The sequence below is a fragment of the Hypanus sabinus genome, chromosome 3 (genome assembly GCF_030144855.1).
Source record: "Hypanus sabinus isolate sHypSab1 chromosome 3, sHypSab1.hap1, whole genome shotgun sequence".
Lineage (NCBI taxonomy): Eukaryota > Metazoa > Chordata > Chondrichthyes > Myliobatiformes > Dasyatidae > Hypanus > Hypanus sabinus.
In genome coordinates, this window is record NC_082708.1 from 166,600,592 (window position 1) to 166,618,135 (window position 17,544).

Here is a 17,544-nt window from a genome sequence, read left to right on the forward strand (position 1 = left end):
CCCCTCCCAGTTTCACCTATCACCTTGTGTTTCTCTCCTCCCCCCCCCCCCACCCTTTTAAATCTACTCATCATCTTTTTTCTCTCCAGTCCTGCTGAAGGGTCTCGGGCTGAAATATCAGCTGTACTCTTTCCGTGGATGCTGCCTGGCCTGCTGAGTTCTTCCAACATTTTATGTGTATTGCCTTGTTAATGAAAGAGGTCAGAGGAAAATGACCAGTCTCGCTCAAGCTGACAGAAAGACAACAGTAACTCAAACTCATCACATTACAGCTGTGATGTACAAAGAGCATCTCCGAGTGCCCAGCATGTCGAACCTTGAAGTTCGGCTACAGCAGCAGAAGACCATGAACATGAACTGTGTGGCAGGAAGTACCTAATAAAGTGGCTACTGTGTGTATTTCTGTTTAAGAAATTGGTTAAACCTATTTTTAAGTTCATTTTCTTAACTGCAGTGTGTCACATTTACCCTTTAGGAAATCATCACAAAATCAAAATGAAAAAGAAACATCTACCTGTACATCTGTGAAGAAAGCTGTTCCTTCCAGATTTTTAATGTTGCTGCAGCACATGTTGGATCAAGTTCCTCATCATTCCTCCGCCATGTTGGGGGTCCAGCACATGGTGTTATTCTTTTCACTGTTCCCTTGGTCTTCTGTATCAGGGGCTCCAGTCCTGGAGTTACAAATGAAACAATCATCTTACTTCATATGTTGTAAGTGTATTTCATAACATCATTGAATCTTAATTATCAATCACCAATATCTTTAAAAATTATAGTTATAATGAGATTCATTTATGTCGAATACATTTGTTATCCGAGACAAAATTCTGGTTCAACAATTACAATAATTACAGAAAATGCCTAGAATATTCAAACCTGTATGTATAAGACAAAAGCAGATTTAAAAATTGGACAGAGCATTCGATTCAAATAAGCTGCCAATGTACTCATTTACTTGGTTTTACAAATGTGAGTTTACTAAAAGCATAAAATCTACATTAGATAGCCACTGTGACATGAAAAGCGTGCAGAAATTTATGAAATTTAAGAGTACTAGACATGTATATGGAAGAATTTAAAATGGAGGGATATATGGGAGGCAGGGTTTAAGGGTCGGCACAACATTGTGGGCCGAAGGGCCTGTACTGTGCTGTACTATTCTATGTTCTATGTTCTACTAAATTTGCCAAAAATAATATAAATCAGAAGGACAATATTATTAATCAAAGTTCTTTGAATAACACTTACTGCATGCATTAAAGTATTCCTTTCTTCTAATCCCAGATTAACTAAATAAATGTTCTGACAGAAAGGCTTAAAGACATAGTAGCTACCAGTTTGAATTCCTGGACCTACAGCAAGCCAATCAATCTCAATCAAAACAGCAGTGGGATATTAGGATGGGAAGAAATCTAGGATTTGTTCTTAATCACTACCAGGCAATCTTTGCTGGAAAGAAAGGCTCAATTCTTAGAACCTCAAAAATCAAGTAAACAACCTCACCATAAGACTGTTGCAAACTAGACCCGTGCAAAAACCATGGGAACAAGGTTTCAAAAGCTGTCTTTCCTTACACTGATAGGAGAAAAAGGAGGCAAAAAAATATACCAGGTTCTACCAACAGTAATTCTAAACAAATAATTTCAATTCATTAAAGAAACATTAATAAAAATGTTTATATTCCAAAAAAAATTAGTAGAATAAAATATGCTGAGATATAGGGTTCATGTAACCTATAGAGATTTCCAACCTACCAACTGGCAGACTTGTTCAAGTGGACAGAAAGGCAGCAGTAACTCATATAACCACATGTTACAGCTGTGATGTGCAAAGCCTAGCCATCAACATCCTGGGGGCAGTGGGGGGGGGATCAAGGACCATAAACTCAGGGCAACAAGAGCAGGTTAAACACTGGGTACCTAGTGGCAAGAAACAGTACCTCAAGGTCTTTTCATCTCATTAGTCTTCCACTTACCTGGAAAAATGCAGTCCCAACACCGCTCAACATAGTGAGGGCAAAGCAGCCTGTTCCAGCAATTTCAGTACCAATTTCCTACCATCTACAAAATGCATTGTAGTTCTTTGTCCAGCTACTTTTACAGAACCTCCCAAACCTGTGATTTCTACCCTCACAAAGGATGTGGACAGCAGGCACATGGGTATACCATCTGCATGTTTCCCTCCAAACTCCACACTATCATAATTTGTAAAGATATCACTGTCAGTGAATCTAAGTCCTGGCACTCTCTCCTCATTAGCACAGTGGAGGTACCCTCACCAGAAGGACTGCAGTTGTACAGGATGACAGCTTACCATGAACTTCAAGAGCAATTAGGGCTAGGGCAATAAAGAATGGCCTTGCCCATTGTAACGAAAATTATTTTAAAAATTTATTGTGTTCTTCCCCGATTCAGCTCAAAGGGAGGCACTACAAATATGTTGAAGACCACAAGGAAACACCTCATTAGAACGAGCGCCATGCAATGCAGAAAGAAACAAATTATCTACAGTAGGGGTACAGAAAGCTAAATACTTACCATCCACTAAAGGAGCTGATCTGCAGAATGCTGACAAACTTCACACTGTCCTTTCGCTCCAACTCTGCTTTGACATACTCTAAACCTTTTGACATTCTTGTCTGTCTTCCCCAACTCTTTCCACAAGCACCAGTCGTGACCCTAGCCTAAGACAAAGCTCTCCTTCTGCACAAAGTAAGTGTCCTGTTTTATACACTTTAAGATTCTTTCAAAGCATAACATAATTATCACCTCAGTACTTCTCTGTCGCTTGGTGGTACCAGCTGCACCCCCTTATCTCGTATGACCTTCAGCCCAGATACATAATTTAGGAAAACAGAGACAACAGGTCTGTAAAGAGGAAAACATCATTCATTATCTAATCTCAGGAATGTGCACTGGTGCACAGCTCCAGACAATCACAACGTTCCAAGCTGACACCATTTTGTCTTCAAACTTCCACTTTATTCTGGCATGTACGAAGAAAGAATCACAATTAACTCTTTCCTTGCACCCATAATGCCCAGATCAGCAAAACAGAGTATAAAAAACATCACTCTTTTAGAAGAAAGGATTGAGAAACTGGGAAGCACAGGGGTAATGAAATTAGTAGATAGATTAGAGTGGAGATGCACAAATGATTTGTGACTCAGAAGGCGATAGGGATAATAGAATCATACACCATAGAAACAAACACTCTTCCATTGGACTTATCTATGCCAACCATGAGCCAGTCCCTTTTACTAACATTTAGCCCACATCCTTAAACCTTTCCTAGCCATGTCCCTGTGCAAATTTCCTTTAAATGTTGTAACTGTACTCACCCATCCACATCCTCTGATACCCTCCACCTTCTGTGTGAAATATTGGCCTCCCATTAAATCTTTCCTGTTTCACCTTAAACCTATGCCCTCTAGTTTTAAACTCCCCTGACCCAGGGGGAGGGGGGGAAACGGAAATGATCAATTTCATCTGTGTCCCTTATAGCTTTACGAAGCTCTACAATGTCATCCCTCACCCCCCTCCTCTCCAGGAGAAGCAGTCCATGCCTATCTAGTCACTCCCAACAACTCAAGCCCACCAGTCCCAACAACATCCTCGCAAAACTTCTTCCTCTCTAGCTCAAATGTATACTTCATATAGTGCAACACACACAAAATGTTGGAGGAACTCAGCAGGTCAAGCATCATCCATGGTTAATGTTTCAGGTCGAGACCCTTCATCGGGAAAGGAAAGGGAAGAAGCCAGAATAAGGAGGAGGGGGTAGGGGAAGGAGTACAAATAAGAAGATGAAGGGTGAAGCCAGGTAAGTGGGGGAGGGGTGTATGATGTGAGAAACTGGTTAAGTGGAAAAGGCAAAGGACTGGAGAAGAAGGAATCTGATAGGAGAGGAGAGTGGATCATGAGAGAAGCAGAAAGAAGGAGAGGCTCCAGGGGGAGGTGACAGGCAGGTAAGGCCAATGTGGGGAAATTAAAAAAAAAGGAGAAGAAAAAAAATTACCACAAGTTCAAGAAATCGATGTGCATGCCATCAGGTTGGTGGCTACCCAGACAAAATAAGTATTGCTCCCCCACCATGGAAGTGGTCTCAACAAGGGGGAAGAGGAAGCCACAGACCGACATGTCGGAACAGGAACGGGGATAGGAAATGAAATAGTAGGCCACCAGGATATTCCACTTCTTGTAGATGGAGCAGAGAAGCTTCACAAAACCATTTCCCCATCTACATTGGCTCTCATGAGCACCGGATACAGTAGGCTACCCCAACAGATTCGCGTGTGAAGAGTTGCTTCATCTGGAAAGTGTGTTTCGGGCCCTGAGTGCAGCTGAGGAAGGAGGTGAATGCTGGTGCAGCTCTATGACACATACATGAGCACGCATGTCTAGGAAACGGAGGAGATGCGGGTGAGAAAAGCATCAATGGCGAAGGAAGGGCAACTCCATTCTTTGGAGGAGGACTTCTCTGATGTCCTGGAAAGGAAAGGCTTATGCTGCAAACAGATGCAGTGGAGATGAAGTAAGTGAGGAAAGGGAATAGTGTTTTTACAAGAGACAGGGTGGGAAGAGGTATAGTTAAGATAACCCTGGGAATTAGTAGATTTATAAAAGATGTCGGTAGACAGTTTGGTTCCAGAAATGGAGACAGAGCTCAAGAAAGGGGAGAGAGGTGTCAGAAATAATCCAATTGAATTCAAGGGTAGGGTGGGAATTGGAGGCAAAGTTAATGAAAGCAATGAGCTCAGCATGGTTGCATGAAGCAGCACCAATGCAGTCATCAGTGCAGTGGAGGAAGAGTTGAAGAACTTTACTGGGGAAGTCTTAGAACATGGGTAGTGCTGAGTAGCCAATGAAAAGGCAGACTTAGCTGAAGCCCATGCAGGCGTCTGTGGCTACACCATGAGCTGCAAGAAAGTGGAAGGAGCCAGAAGAGAAATTGTTGAGGGTGAGGACCAGTCCCACTAGATGGAGGAGGCTGGTGGTGGAGGGAACTGGTTTGCATTGCCGGACTGGTTCCTATAGTTCAACGCAATATTCCAGGTGGAGTCTCATGTATGTCTTACAGCTGTGACATGATGTCTTCAGCTCTTGGATTCAATCATCTGTCCAAAGGTGGCGAGTATATCACACACTTCCTTCATCACACTGCCTACCTGTGTCACCACTGTCAGCAAACTATTGTTTGCACCCCTAGGTCTCCCTGTTCTACATTCAGCCCAGAGCCCTGTGCATGTTGTGCCCTGGTTATTTCCCTAAAATATATTGCTTCACACTTCCGCAAATCAAATTCCATCTACTCTTCCCTGGCCCACTTTCCCAGTTTATCTAGATCCTTCTGTAAGTTTAGACAACCTTTATCAGTGATCACCACACTATCAATTTTGCAGCCATCGTCAAACTCCCTACGTCACCAAGCAAATCACTAATAAATATATGACAAACAGCGGTCCCAGCACTGATCCTTGCAGCATGCCACCATCACAGGCTTGCAATCTGAGGAAAAAAATCCTCCTCTGGCACTCTCTGAACACACCTTTGTACCCAGTTGAACAACTCAATCTGCATTCCACATGATCTAAACTTCCAGATCAGCCGACCATTTCAACAACCAGAAGTCTTGCTAAAATCCACATAAACAATGCCTACCATTCTGCCCTCATCAATCCTTTTGGCTACATTTTCAAATAAAGAATTGCATCAGTGAGATGATCTCCCACACACCCAATGCCATGCTGACTCTCCCTAATTAGTCTTTCTCTTCCGAAATAGAAATGGATCCCATCTTCCAGAATCCCGTCCGGTAACTTTCCCACCACTGATGCAATACTCACATGCCTGCAGCTTCGTGGCTTGTCCTTGCAGCCCTTCCTAAATCAATATTAGTCACCCTTTGGTCTTCTAGTACCTCAGGTACCCCACACCCATAGCCAAGAAAGATACGGAAAACCGGCAGAGACATTGCAATGTCTTCCCTTGCTTCCCACAATGTTCTCGCATTCTCTTGGTCAGGCCCCAGGAATTTATCCACCTATTTGTGCTTCAAGACCACCAACACTTCCTCTTTCATAATGTCAGTATGTTTCAGGGCAACACTGTTCTCTCTTCTGCACTCCCTAGCTCCCTTGACTTTCTCTACAATGAACACAGCTGAGAAGTGTTGACTTAAGACCTCTCCATCTCCTATGGTTCCACTCATAGATGACCATACTGATCCTAAGTAGATTCATTCGCTCCCCAATATTCTCTTGCTCTTAGTATACTTACGGAATCTCTTGGGATTCTCCTTTACCTTTTCTGCCAAGGATATCTCATGTTTTCTTTCTGTCCTCCTGATTTCCTTCTTAAGTGTACTCCTTCATCACTTGTACTCCTTAAGAGATTGCCTTGATCCTAATTTCTATACCAAACATGTGCCTCCTAGAGAATCAAGATCTCTTATCAGTCAGGGTTCCTTAATCCTAACAGCTTTGTCCTTCACTCTAACAGGGACATGTTGACCTAAAACACTCATCATGCATTTGAAAGCTCCCCACTTGCTAACTTCCCACATCCCTTTACCTGCTAATAGCATCTCCAAATCAACCCTTGTAAACTCCTGTCAAATGGCATCAATATTAACCTTACCCCAATGTAAGCTGTTAAATGTTATGGGGGAAATATAGGGCTGGCCAACATTTTAGAAACTAATAGAATTATGATCACTGGTCCAGTTCAGTCACTTGACCAGACTCATTTATCAGTTTGAGGACAGGTGTTGCCCCTCTCTAGTAGGACTATCTACATATTGCTTGAGACAATATTCCTGAACACAATTGACAATCCCTTAACACAATGAGTCTGAACTTGTTGCCTAAAACAGTGGAAGAATTTTCTTAAAAAATTAAATTTGATTAATATTTGAATGTCTTTGAAAACCCTCAATTTGCAGATCCACAAACCAACTCCTGGAATACGGGATGAGGCTGGATAGCCAGCTTTCCCAGCACAGCCCCAATGAACCAAATGTCACCGGCTTGTCTTACAATGTTGAGACTTTGGTGGAAATCATTTCTTTCAGTTGATCTTAACCTTTAATTATACAAACACAGAGCCACAGTTATAAAATGTGACCTTATTTCAAAACTATAAAATTCCAAAATCTTTTTGAAATCGCTCAGTGTCACCCATTTGCCTGAAGCAATAACATGGATAGAGTTAAAAAGATTAATCAATAGCAGGAAATGGCAAGGCAGGGCCTGTGGCTCAAAGCTAGGCCACTGAATGCTGACATTATTGATTTTAGCAAGTTCACCAGGACTTGTAATTAAAATGTAAATTTGAGAAAGAGATTATGTCCTGACAGAAATCTTAGGATTAGGGAGAAGATAAAGCACCTCAATGGTGCAGAGAGAGAGAGAGAGAGAGAAGGAAGGTTTCCTCAGCTGTGTGGCTTTACCCTTACTTTAACAACATTGGATCTGCTCTGAAGTTTAATTGGCAAATTGTTGAGACAGATAATAGAAACTGCTGATAGAAGTTGAACCATGGAAAGCTCCTATGAACTGCCATGCTTCTAAATGTTAACCCTTAAGCTCCAATATCTTTTAACTACACAAGTTATCTGCAGCTGTTTTTAAATCAGAATCAGATTCATCATCACTGACATACGCTGTTTGAAATTTGTTGTTTTGCAGCTGTAGTAAAGTGCTATATACAATGTATACTACTATTTATAAGTGTACAAAAATTAATTTGACAATTGGAACAGGATAAGAGTGATAGTGGAAATAGCAGGTCACTGAATAATTTTAAAAGGCAATTGTTTTAACCTTGAATTCCTTGGACACCTACTGTAACCCTGCTTTAAAAGCCAGCTCCATTAAGAGCAGTACAGTATATTCCACAGAACGAGCTTTCCTTATCTAACACATTTTCATATTACATGGCTTTCTCACAATACGAGGAGACCAGTTCGCAGATGAATCCAATGTCAACCCTCAGAGCAATCTCATCAGTCCCACTCCCCCAGTTATTTTACAGTAATCTGTGGTCTCTTATTTGACTATCAACTCCCCAATTCCCCTGCCACCCACCTACAATGGGGAGGGGTGGGGGTGGCAAATTGCTGGTTAACCTGCCAGATTGCCTCTGGAATGTGGACAGGCACTGGAGAACGTGAAAAGTCCACGTGGACAGCATCCACAGTCAGGATACAAGCCGGGTCACTGGCACTCTGCAGCAGCAGTAACACATAGGCTGGGGCAGCACACTCATTTTAGTTTACAGATGTAATCTGCTTCGGTCTTTCCAAACATAAAAGCTAATCACAGCACCATTTACAATTGTATTAAGGAAACTGACAAATTAAGTAAAATTATACTACTAACAGATTAAATTAGAGTGTATTGTCTAAACCTTGCAACTATTCCTCTGATTTTCTGTTCTTTCTCATTCTGCTTTTCAAATGGATCAATAATTCCTTTCAAAAAGCATCTGTGTGACAAGATATTTTCTCATAGAATGTGTCTCCTACCAGAGGATTTCAGAGGGAATATTACAGAACTAACACCCTGTTTTCTTGTAATGACATGCCAAAAAAATGCTGAATTTTGGTAGATGCACTTAAAGCAAAACACTTAAAAAAAGTAAATCAGTTCTCAATCGGTCTCAATTTGAAGCAACTAATTCTTTACAACAGTCAATAAATTGTAAACAAACTCAGTTTGCTTTTAGTGATTAATTTGCAATTGTGCACTGAAATAAGAGCATGTCATTCTTCTATATTATTTATAGGTACAGCGCAATAGAGGCCATTTGGCCCTCAATATTGTGCCAACCCTTTAACCTGCTTTTCCTATTGCTAAACTTTCAACTGATGATTTCACATAAAACTTGGGCTCAATACCCAGTGCCCGCAAGGGGAAGTTTACTGTCACTCAAAATCATGGGAAACAACAACTGGAAAGATGTCTAAAGGCAGAGAGGACCATAATTGATCAGTTACACTGTGCTTGAGAATTCTCATGGAATCAAGACTAAATGCAGATTTCATGGAAAGAAGATAGACGAATATGCATGCAGTTTTATCTCAAGATCCTTTTTGAAACTGATACTTTATGGTTTTAATATTTTAAACACAGAAGTACATTCCTGATATAATTTAAAATAGAAACCTCTGAATAAACTTGGAACTGCTCCATTGGGGAAGGTTAATTACTTATATAATAATAGCCTGGACAGTTTGCACAACAGTAAAGGTCTTTAGCTTACAAATCAGCAGAATTCACAATTTTTTAAATATTCATTATTATTCTTATAAACAGACTCTATCACCAAGATATGCTCTTGATAAATTTATCATCACCTACTAGAACCTTCTCTGTTATCTTCAATTAAACTTCCCACATAGATTTTTCCAAAGTTGCTACTAAAATTAATTTTTAATTATTTTTTATAAAATTATTCTGCACTTACATTACTTAATTCAATTACTAGATAATTTGTATTTAGGCACAAAGCAGAAATCGGCAATCATCAGCAATGAAAATTGTACTACTTAGACCACTGGTCTGGTTAAGCAAATGTTCTGAAATTTCGCTCCATTCGCACACCAGCTTATCTAACCCCAGCCTCCTCACTGCCAGGGTGAAGCCAATATGTAAGCAAGAACAGCAGCACCCCATATTCATAAAGGGTCTTGGCCCAGAATGTCAACTCCTTATTACTTTTGATAGATGCTGCCTGACTTGCTGAGTACCTCCAGCATTTTGTATGTTCCATTTAAGCCTGGAAAGTCTGAAACTTAATGGCTTGAACACCGAATTCTCTAACTTCAGGAAACCTAATATCCCTCTGTCCTTTACTTCCCCCCACACCCCACACCTCTGGATCATCCAGTGTTCTCTCAAACACCATCTTTTCAACACTCCCACCACTAGCCCCTGATCTTCCAGGTTTTATACCCTTCCACACCCGGTTCCAGCTGACCATCACCCATACACTCTTCCCACAGGGACCCCATCACCAATCTCCACTATTCCCATCTGTTATTAGATTCCAGAATCCACAAGCTGTTCCCTCCATTTATCATCTCCCAGCTTCTATAATTTTCTCCACCCCTTCCCTCACCCACTGGAGTTAATCTACGAATCAACCCATCCTCACCTGGACCTACTATCTGCTTGCCATCTCTTGCCACACCTCTCTATTCTGGCTATCTGCTGTGTACTCAACCACAATTCACACTTGCCCACACTACACCAGAACATGTGGATCTCGGATCAGCCTCTAAGACCATCCAAGGACCCACCAATAGATAACTTCTCAGGTGATCACATTGACTCAAGTCACACCATTCTTTCAAGCCAAATAAAAGGTCCTAACCCAAAGCATCCATTGTCTATCTCCCTCCACAGATGCTGCCTGACAGAATTCCTCCACCAGTTCGTTTCTTTTACTCCAGATTCCAGCATATGCAATCTCCCTTTTTATTATCATGGCACTCTAGTCACAATCACATTTCAGAATGCAGAATACGTCCCATTTTCAATTTGGTTGCCATGTTTCCTTCTTACGACAGCAGTTGTTGCTTACTTTACAAAATTAACTTCAAGAGGCCGTAACCACTTTTGGATGTTCTGAAATGAGCAAGAAAGATTCCACTGAAACTAAAGTCTTTCCCAGCCACATATCCTTCATTCAATATTACAAGCAGGCTAATTGATCATTATTACATGGCAGCTTATGAAACATACAGTACTATGCAGAAGTCTTAGGCACATAAGGTACCCAAGACTCCTTCACAGTACTGTAGTAATTGTATGTATTAGATTGCACTGCTGCTGTACAAGAACATAAAACACTTTAAAATATATTTAAAAATCTGATGGCTGGAGGGGAAGAAGTTGTCCCTGAAATGGTGAAGGTGTGTCTCCAATGAGAAGTGGGCATGACCTGGGTAATGGAGGTCCTTAATGATGGTATCCTCAGTGATGGGAGAGTAGTGCCCATGATGGAACTGGCTGAGCTTACAACTTCCTGCAGCTTCTTCCGATCCTGTGCAGTGGCCCCTCCATACCAGACAGTGACGCAATCAGTTAGAATGTCCTCCATGGTACATCTGTAGAAGTTTGCAAGAGTCTTTGCTGACATACCAATTCAGCTCAAACTCCTAATGAAACGTAGGTGCTGTTGTGCCTTCTTTGTGAATGCATCAATTTGGTGAGCCCAGGATAGGTCAAAGATATTGACACTCAGGCACCTGAAGCTGCTCACCCTCTCCACTTCAGATCGCTCGATGAGGACAGATGTGTGTTCCCTCGACTCCTCCTTTCTGAAGTCAGACCAAGATCAATTCCTTGGTCTTAATGGCGCTGACGCAAGGTTCTTGCTGCGACACCACTCCACCAGCTGATCCTTCTCCTTCCTGTGCACCTCCTTGTCACTCTCTGAAACTCTGCCAACAACAGTTGTGTCATCAGCAAATCTACAGATGGCATTTGGGCTGTGCTAGCCTCACACTCGTAGGTATAAAGGGAGTAGATCAGTGGAGTAAGCACACATCTTCGAGGAGCGCCAGTGGTGACTGCAGTGAGAAGATGTTATTTCCAATCTGCACAGACTGTAGTATCACAATGAGCAAGTCGAGGATCCAGTTGTAGAAGGAAGAACAGAAGCCTAGGTTTTGGAGCTAGCTGATTAGAACTGAGGGTATGATCGCGTTGAGCGCAGAGCTGTAATCAACAGACAACAGCCTAACATAGATATTACTCTTGTCCAGTGATCCAAAGCTGAGCAGAGAGCCAGTAAGATCGCTTCCATGGTGATAGGCGAACTGCAGCAGGTCCAGGCTCTTGCTTACGGAGGAACTGATTCCAGCCATGACCAACCTCTCAAAGCACTTCATCATGGTAGATGTGAGTGCCACAGGGTGACAGTGACTGAGGCAGTGACTCTGGCTTTTCTCAGACACTTGTCATCCTTTAGAAGCAGGTGGGAGCCTCCAGCTGCAGCAGTGAGAGATTGAAGATGTCCTTGAACACTCCAGCTAGTTGGTTGGCACAGGGGTACACCATCAGAGCATGACACCCGTTTGAAAGATTATCTGATGCCGGCCTCCAAGAATAAAGTCAATTCAATTCAAGGAAGAAGAGGTGACGTCAGTCACTGATGCACCATCAATAACTCTCTGAGACATGAGGCGAGATATCGGCTTTTATTGACTGGAAGAAAGAACAAGCAGCAACTGACCACCATGCTACATCCTGGAGACTGAGAGGCAGGGCTCAGGCCCCAATCGCCTTTATACCAGGGTCTGTGGGAGGAGTCACAGGAGCAGTCAGCGGGGAGGGGGGGGGGGGGGGGCGTGTCCAGACAGGTATATGTAGTTCACCACAATCACCACTTTCATCAAAGTACAGAAATCCAATTTATAACAAGGATTAAAACATCTACATGAAAATGCAAGGGTTATTCATTTTTGCAAGGATTCTCTGAAATTGCATGAAGTGTGTTAGCCCGAACTGTCAACTGTTTATTCATCTCTATACCAGGGGTTCCACATATTCCCTGCATAATGCTATTTAGCCCATGGAGTAAAACAGGTTGGGAACCCCCTGCCATCGATGCTGCCTGACCTGCTGAGTTTTCTGTGTGTCTGTGTTACTTTGGATTTCCAACACCTACAGAATTTCTTATGTTTATGATTTGAATTATATAGGTAGATTTGGTCAGTTATTTCTGCATTAGTACCCAATCATTTACATAATTCATTGTACCCAACTATTTTCATTTAGGTAAATATAAATACAATTCTATTGGCTGTTCTAAATAAATTTGACAGAGAATGGGAAAAATATAAAAAAATCAAGAATGATGTTTGCTTTAGCGGGAATGAAACCTTTTATGTCCTTGAGGCCACATGCACCTTAGATAAACTTGTAGTTTTTGTCTTATTCCCAATCATTGTGAAAACCGCCAGAAATGGATTTAGTGTCAAGATTAAGAGGATGGACTGATTCAATCCAGTTAGGGTTGTAGTATTACAACATCTTGCTCCAGCTGTCACAGTTATGTAATAATCTGTAATAAATATCTGGCTGGCGTGAATTTTGTGGACTATTTTCAGCTGAGTTACACTCCCGATGTATACCAACATGAAAAGCTAAGTCCCAAAGTGGGTTGGCCATGCCAATATACACTCAGTGCCCACTTTATTAAGTACACCTGCTCCTGCATGCAGACACAGTCAAAAGGTTCAGTTCTTGTTCAGAACAAACATCAGAATGAGGAAGAAAAGATATCTCTGTGATTTAGATTGTGGAATGATTCTTGGTGTAAGATGGGGTGGTTTGAGTATTTTAGAAACTGCTGATCTCCTGGGATTTTCACAATCAAGAGTCTCTGGAGTTTACAGAAAATGGTGCAAAAAAAAAACCGGAAAAAAATAACATCCAGTGAGCAACAGTTCTGTGGGTGAAAAGACCCCCTTGTTAATGACAGAGGTCAGAGGAGAATGGCTGGAAAGGTTCAAGCTTACAGAAGATGATAGTAACTCAAACAACCACATGTTTCGATAGTGGTTTGCAGAAGAGCATCTCTGAATGCACTACGTCAAACATTGAAACAGATGTAGAACAGCAACAGACAAGCACACACATACACTTGGTGCACGCTTTATAAGGTACCAGTGGTTCCTAACGTGGCTGTGGAATGAATAATAGATTTGCACATTTTCATTCTATAAGGTCTACTTGTACTATACATTTAAACACAATAAAAATGAGGGAACAGACTTGGATTTATACACTAAGAGGTACTGAAGTTAGGGTGCAGTATTCAATGTATGACAAGCTCCAAGAGAGATGTGAACTTGGACAGGAAGGAAATTTAACTAACACATTCAGGAGGTAGAATGTTATGAGATTCTTCTTGGGGAAAGTACCAAGAAAGGCTTATTTGTCTATTAACACACAAGTGTTCAAATAACTCAGCGACAGCCTCCCCAGACATCAGTGGACAGATTAAACACACAGCTGATCACCTTACTGCTTAATAACAGGGTTTGTTTATTTAGCTGTGGGAGACAGTGCTGAGAAGTGGCAGCTAGCAGCTGCATAAACTCACCATACTCCTCCCGAAGGTGCTCCTGAATGTGTGGCTCATAACCTTCCTTCTCAGGAACTTCAACAAAATCATCATCATCATCGTCATCATCCTCATCGGCTGCTTTCATCTGTCGAAGCAAATCAAAAGAAAACCTGTCACTATCGCTGACCTGTGAAACATCCTAATTATACTCTTCGGAAATGACAGGAGCACTTAACTTTCTCAGTGAATAAATGACAGCAATCAATCAAGTCTGAATAACAACGAGCTGCGGAGCTGAAAATTATTTTTGTATAGAATCTACCCAGGAATTTATGAAAGGTGAAACACAACCCAAGGTTTAGAGTATTATGGCATTCAGCTCGCACATTGCACATCAAGTGCTAAACAGAATTTATGTGTTTTAATTTACTGCAAGTTGAAGTGGGGAGAGGGGGTGGCTTGTGCTACAATGCATAACATATTGAGCATCACTGTTAAAAACACAAAATATCACCATAATCAAGTGCCACTAAAGTATTCTTCAGAAAATTATAATCATAGTTGTGCACTTAAGTAAATTTAGTACTAATTTGTAAAATAAGAGTCTCTCAGAAGAAATATTTGACTATTTTTTGCAGTTGAATGAGGGCCTGAGTGAAGCTGGGCACTGTTTTATACTCCACCCATCATCTGTCTCATTAAAAAAAGGGGGAACCAACTTCTAATTTTCATTTTGTGCTGCACCCAAGCTGAATTTGCATCCCATCATGCAATATCACCTCAAAATATCTTAAAGATGTTAAGATAATGATACTGAAAAGAATGTTTGTAGCTACACACACAAGGTTCCTGCATCACATTAATTAAAGCAGAAAGCAACAACTCTTTAAAACCAACAATGAGGCATTAATATTCCATAGACAAAAGTATCTCACATCATTGTTGTGTTCAAGATTGGATGAATGAAGCACATATTCTAATTTAATTTAAAAGAAAATGATTATTATATCACTGTGTTACAGAAACATTTCCAATGTCTCATAAAAAGTAGTAAAAAACATAATGCAGCACTAGGAATTATATTTATGAATGGGTCATAAAAGCATTTACTCAATTTTGCCTTATAATGCAAGAATAAGTGAAGAAAAAGGGATCATTCTATGTGTTCAAATGGTTGAACAAATCTGCTTTCTTATACTTTGTTTTTTTTTTGCAAAATCTTAATAGAATCATAAAATAAATTCTCCATGGTCTAATTAATTTGGGAGGCAATCTCAATTACTTCCCACCCAGGAAATCAGTTTTGTTCTTAAATAAGTGTCTGTTACACTCTAAAAAATGATGTTATAAGACATCCTTAGACAAGTGAACTCTAAACTTCATTTGTCATTCTGCAAGCTTGATGGCTATGCATTTAAAAACCCATTCTATCTTATAAACTAAAAATTAAATGTACTCAGCTGTGATAGTCGTCATTGCATCTGCTATTTATATGCTAATATCCTTTCTGGAAGATCCTGCAAATTATAGCACTCCAGTAAGTCAGGTGCATCTAGCCTTAGGCTCCAACCATGCAATAAAAAAATGCACAATATTTTGAAAGACAGTGTCAAGGACTCAAAATCGCAATCAACTTAGATTGTTGATCATTGATGTTTTCAACTTGCATTTAAAGTTGATAGAGACACTGCTGACTGACAAATAATTAGTCAGTAATGAATGAGAAGGAGCGTACAATCACAGTACACCAGGGAATGTGTTGGCAGTGAGGCAAAACCAAGTGCTGGAAAGAATGCCGATGCCCAGTTAAACGCATACCTCTGAGCTGCTAACACGTTCATTTAAAAAATACTCTCATAATTTTGTTTAGAGAAATAGCCCTTTCAGGAGATTAGCTTGTCATATATTTAACAGCTTGGCCAATGAAAGCTTCAGAAACTAACCCAAAGGAGATTAGCATGCAATTTACTTACTAGCAGTTTTGCAAGTGAGCAGTGAGAGCTTCCAAAATGAGGCAGTATCAAGGTTTTTTTTCTGATAGCTGGATGGATGATGATTTTTTTCCTCTCTGTAACCCCAAAAATACATGCAAGCCAAAGTACACGGCCATCACATTTGTTCAGAGAAGGCATTCTGCTCTCCTTGCGTTCATTTTTCCAAATATTTCTCTTCCTGATGGGTTATGATAGCAAATCAGTTATGTTGCTGGATTGATAAATGAAAGGCCATATCAAATGATTGGGAGAGACAATAATTTAAATCTCACCATGGTACCCAAGGAATTTAAATTCTATTAATTAAGGAATTCTAAAACTTGTTCAATAATCTACCAGACTGTCAGATTGCCTGGCTTACTAAAGCACTTTAGTGCTTGCCTTACCCAGCTCCAGATACAGAGCAACATGTGTGATCTGTAAGTGGTCTCTGTCATGGCTGGACAAATCATTCAATACGTGGGCAGATGTGATGGTACAGTAATTGCACATGTCGAGTCAGAGGGACGACACCTGGAGGTGCTGATGGGTGGGTAGCACCTAGGCCATGTCAGGAGAGCAAATCCAACCTTCATAGAGACTTCCTGGTACAACTCGTCACGACTGCATATGCTAAGTTGGCAGCACACCACCTGGAGCTCCTGCTGGGCTCACGGCACCTCAACCCACCCAATAAGGGAAATCCAACAACCAGTGCCTGCATTAGAAGAATTGGTATTTAGGGAAAAACAGACAGTGGGCGGCAAGTCAGGAAGAAAGCATTACTTTTAATTCCCTCTTAGAAAATGGATGCTTTTGGTTTCCCATGCAGGTTTCAAACTTTATTTAGCATAAAAGATTACTTATAATGAATATATATTTTAAACTATGAATTTCTGTAGTCATGAAGGTTTGGATTAAAAGTTAAAGTCCATACGCATCTTCTGATTTGTCTTTCATAGATCCAAACAGGATAGAGACATTATTTCTTGGGGATACCTCTTTCTCTCCCCACTAAAGAAACTTAGCCTGTTGAGTATTTTCAGTATTTACATTCATCCCTCCCTTCCCAGAAGTGGGGTGGATTTACACCAATAAGAGATCTGCGAAAAAGAATATCCATGAATGCAATAGGGGGGATTAATGTAGGTAGGTCAATGTCTACTATCATGTTTCAGCTTTACATCAGGACTGAAGGGGAAAGAGGAAAGATTACCAATAGATAGCAGCAGGATGGGGTGGGAAGGTGAAAGGTAGAACCAGATGGGGAGGAAATGATGGGAAAATGGAACCAGCTGAGGGTGGAGGATTTGAACAAAGACAGAAGAAAAATGAGTGGCCAGGTGAGTGTGTGAGAGGGGAACATAGTGTGTCTGGGTTACCTGAAATGGGAAAATTCAATAATCATTCCACTGAGTCACTGAGAAGATGATGTTCATCCAATCTGCATTTGGCCTCTTTGCAGTAATAGAGAAGGCAAAGAACAA

At 40.9% G+C, this 17,544-nt stretch overlaps 1 protein-coding gene across 4 annotated transcripts in view; it reads right to left on the reverse strand.

Moving 5' to 3' along the window:
• The window catches only part of uvssa (UV-stimulated scaffold protein A), a 310,226-nt gene that overhangs the window by 268,923 nt on the left and 23,759 nt on the right, over nucleotides 1-17,544 (reverse strand). For all 4 annotated transcript variants that reach the window (XM_059965599.1, XM_059965596.1, XM_059965597.1 and 1 more), the window contains exons 8-9: nucleotides 14,121-14,229; nucleotides 515-674 (exon numbers count right to left, since the gene is read on the reverse strand). In XM_059965599.1, coding sequence (XP_059821582.1) covers nucleotides 515-674; nucleotides 14,121-14,229 — 269 coding nt within the window. The remainder of the gene's footprint in view (nucleotides 1-514; nucleotides 675-14,120; nucleotides 14,230-17,544) is intronic.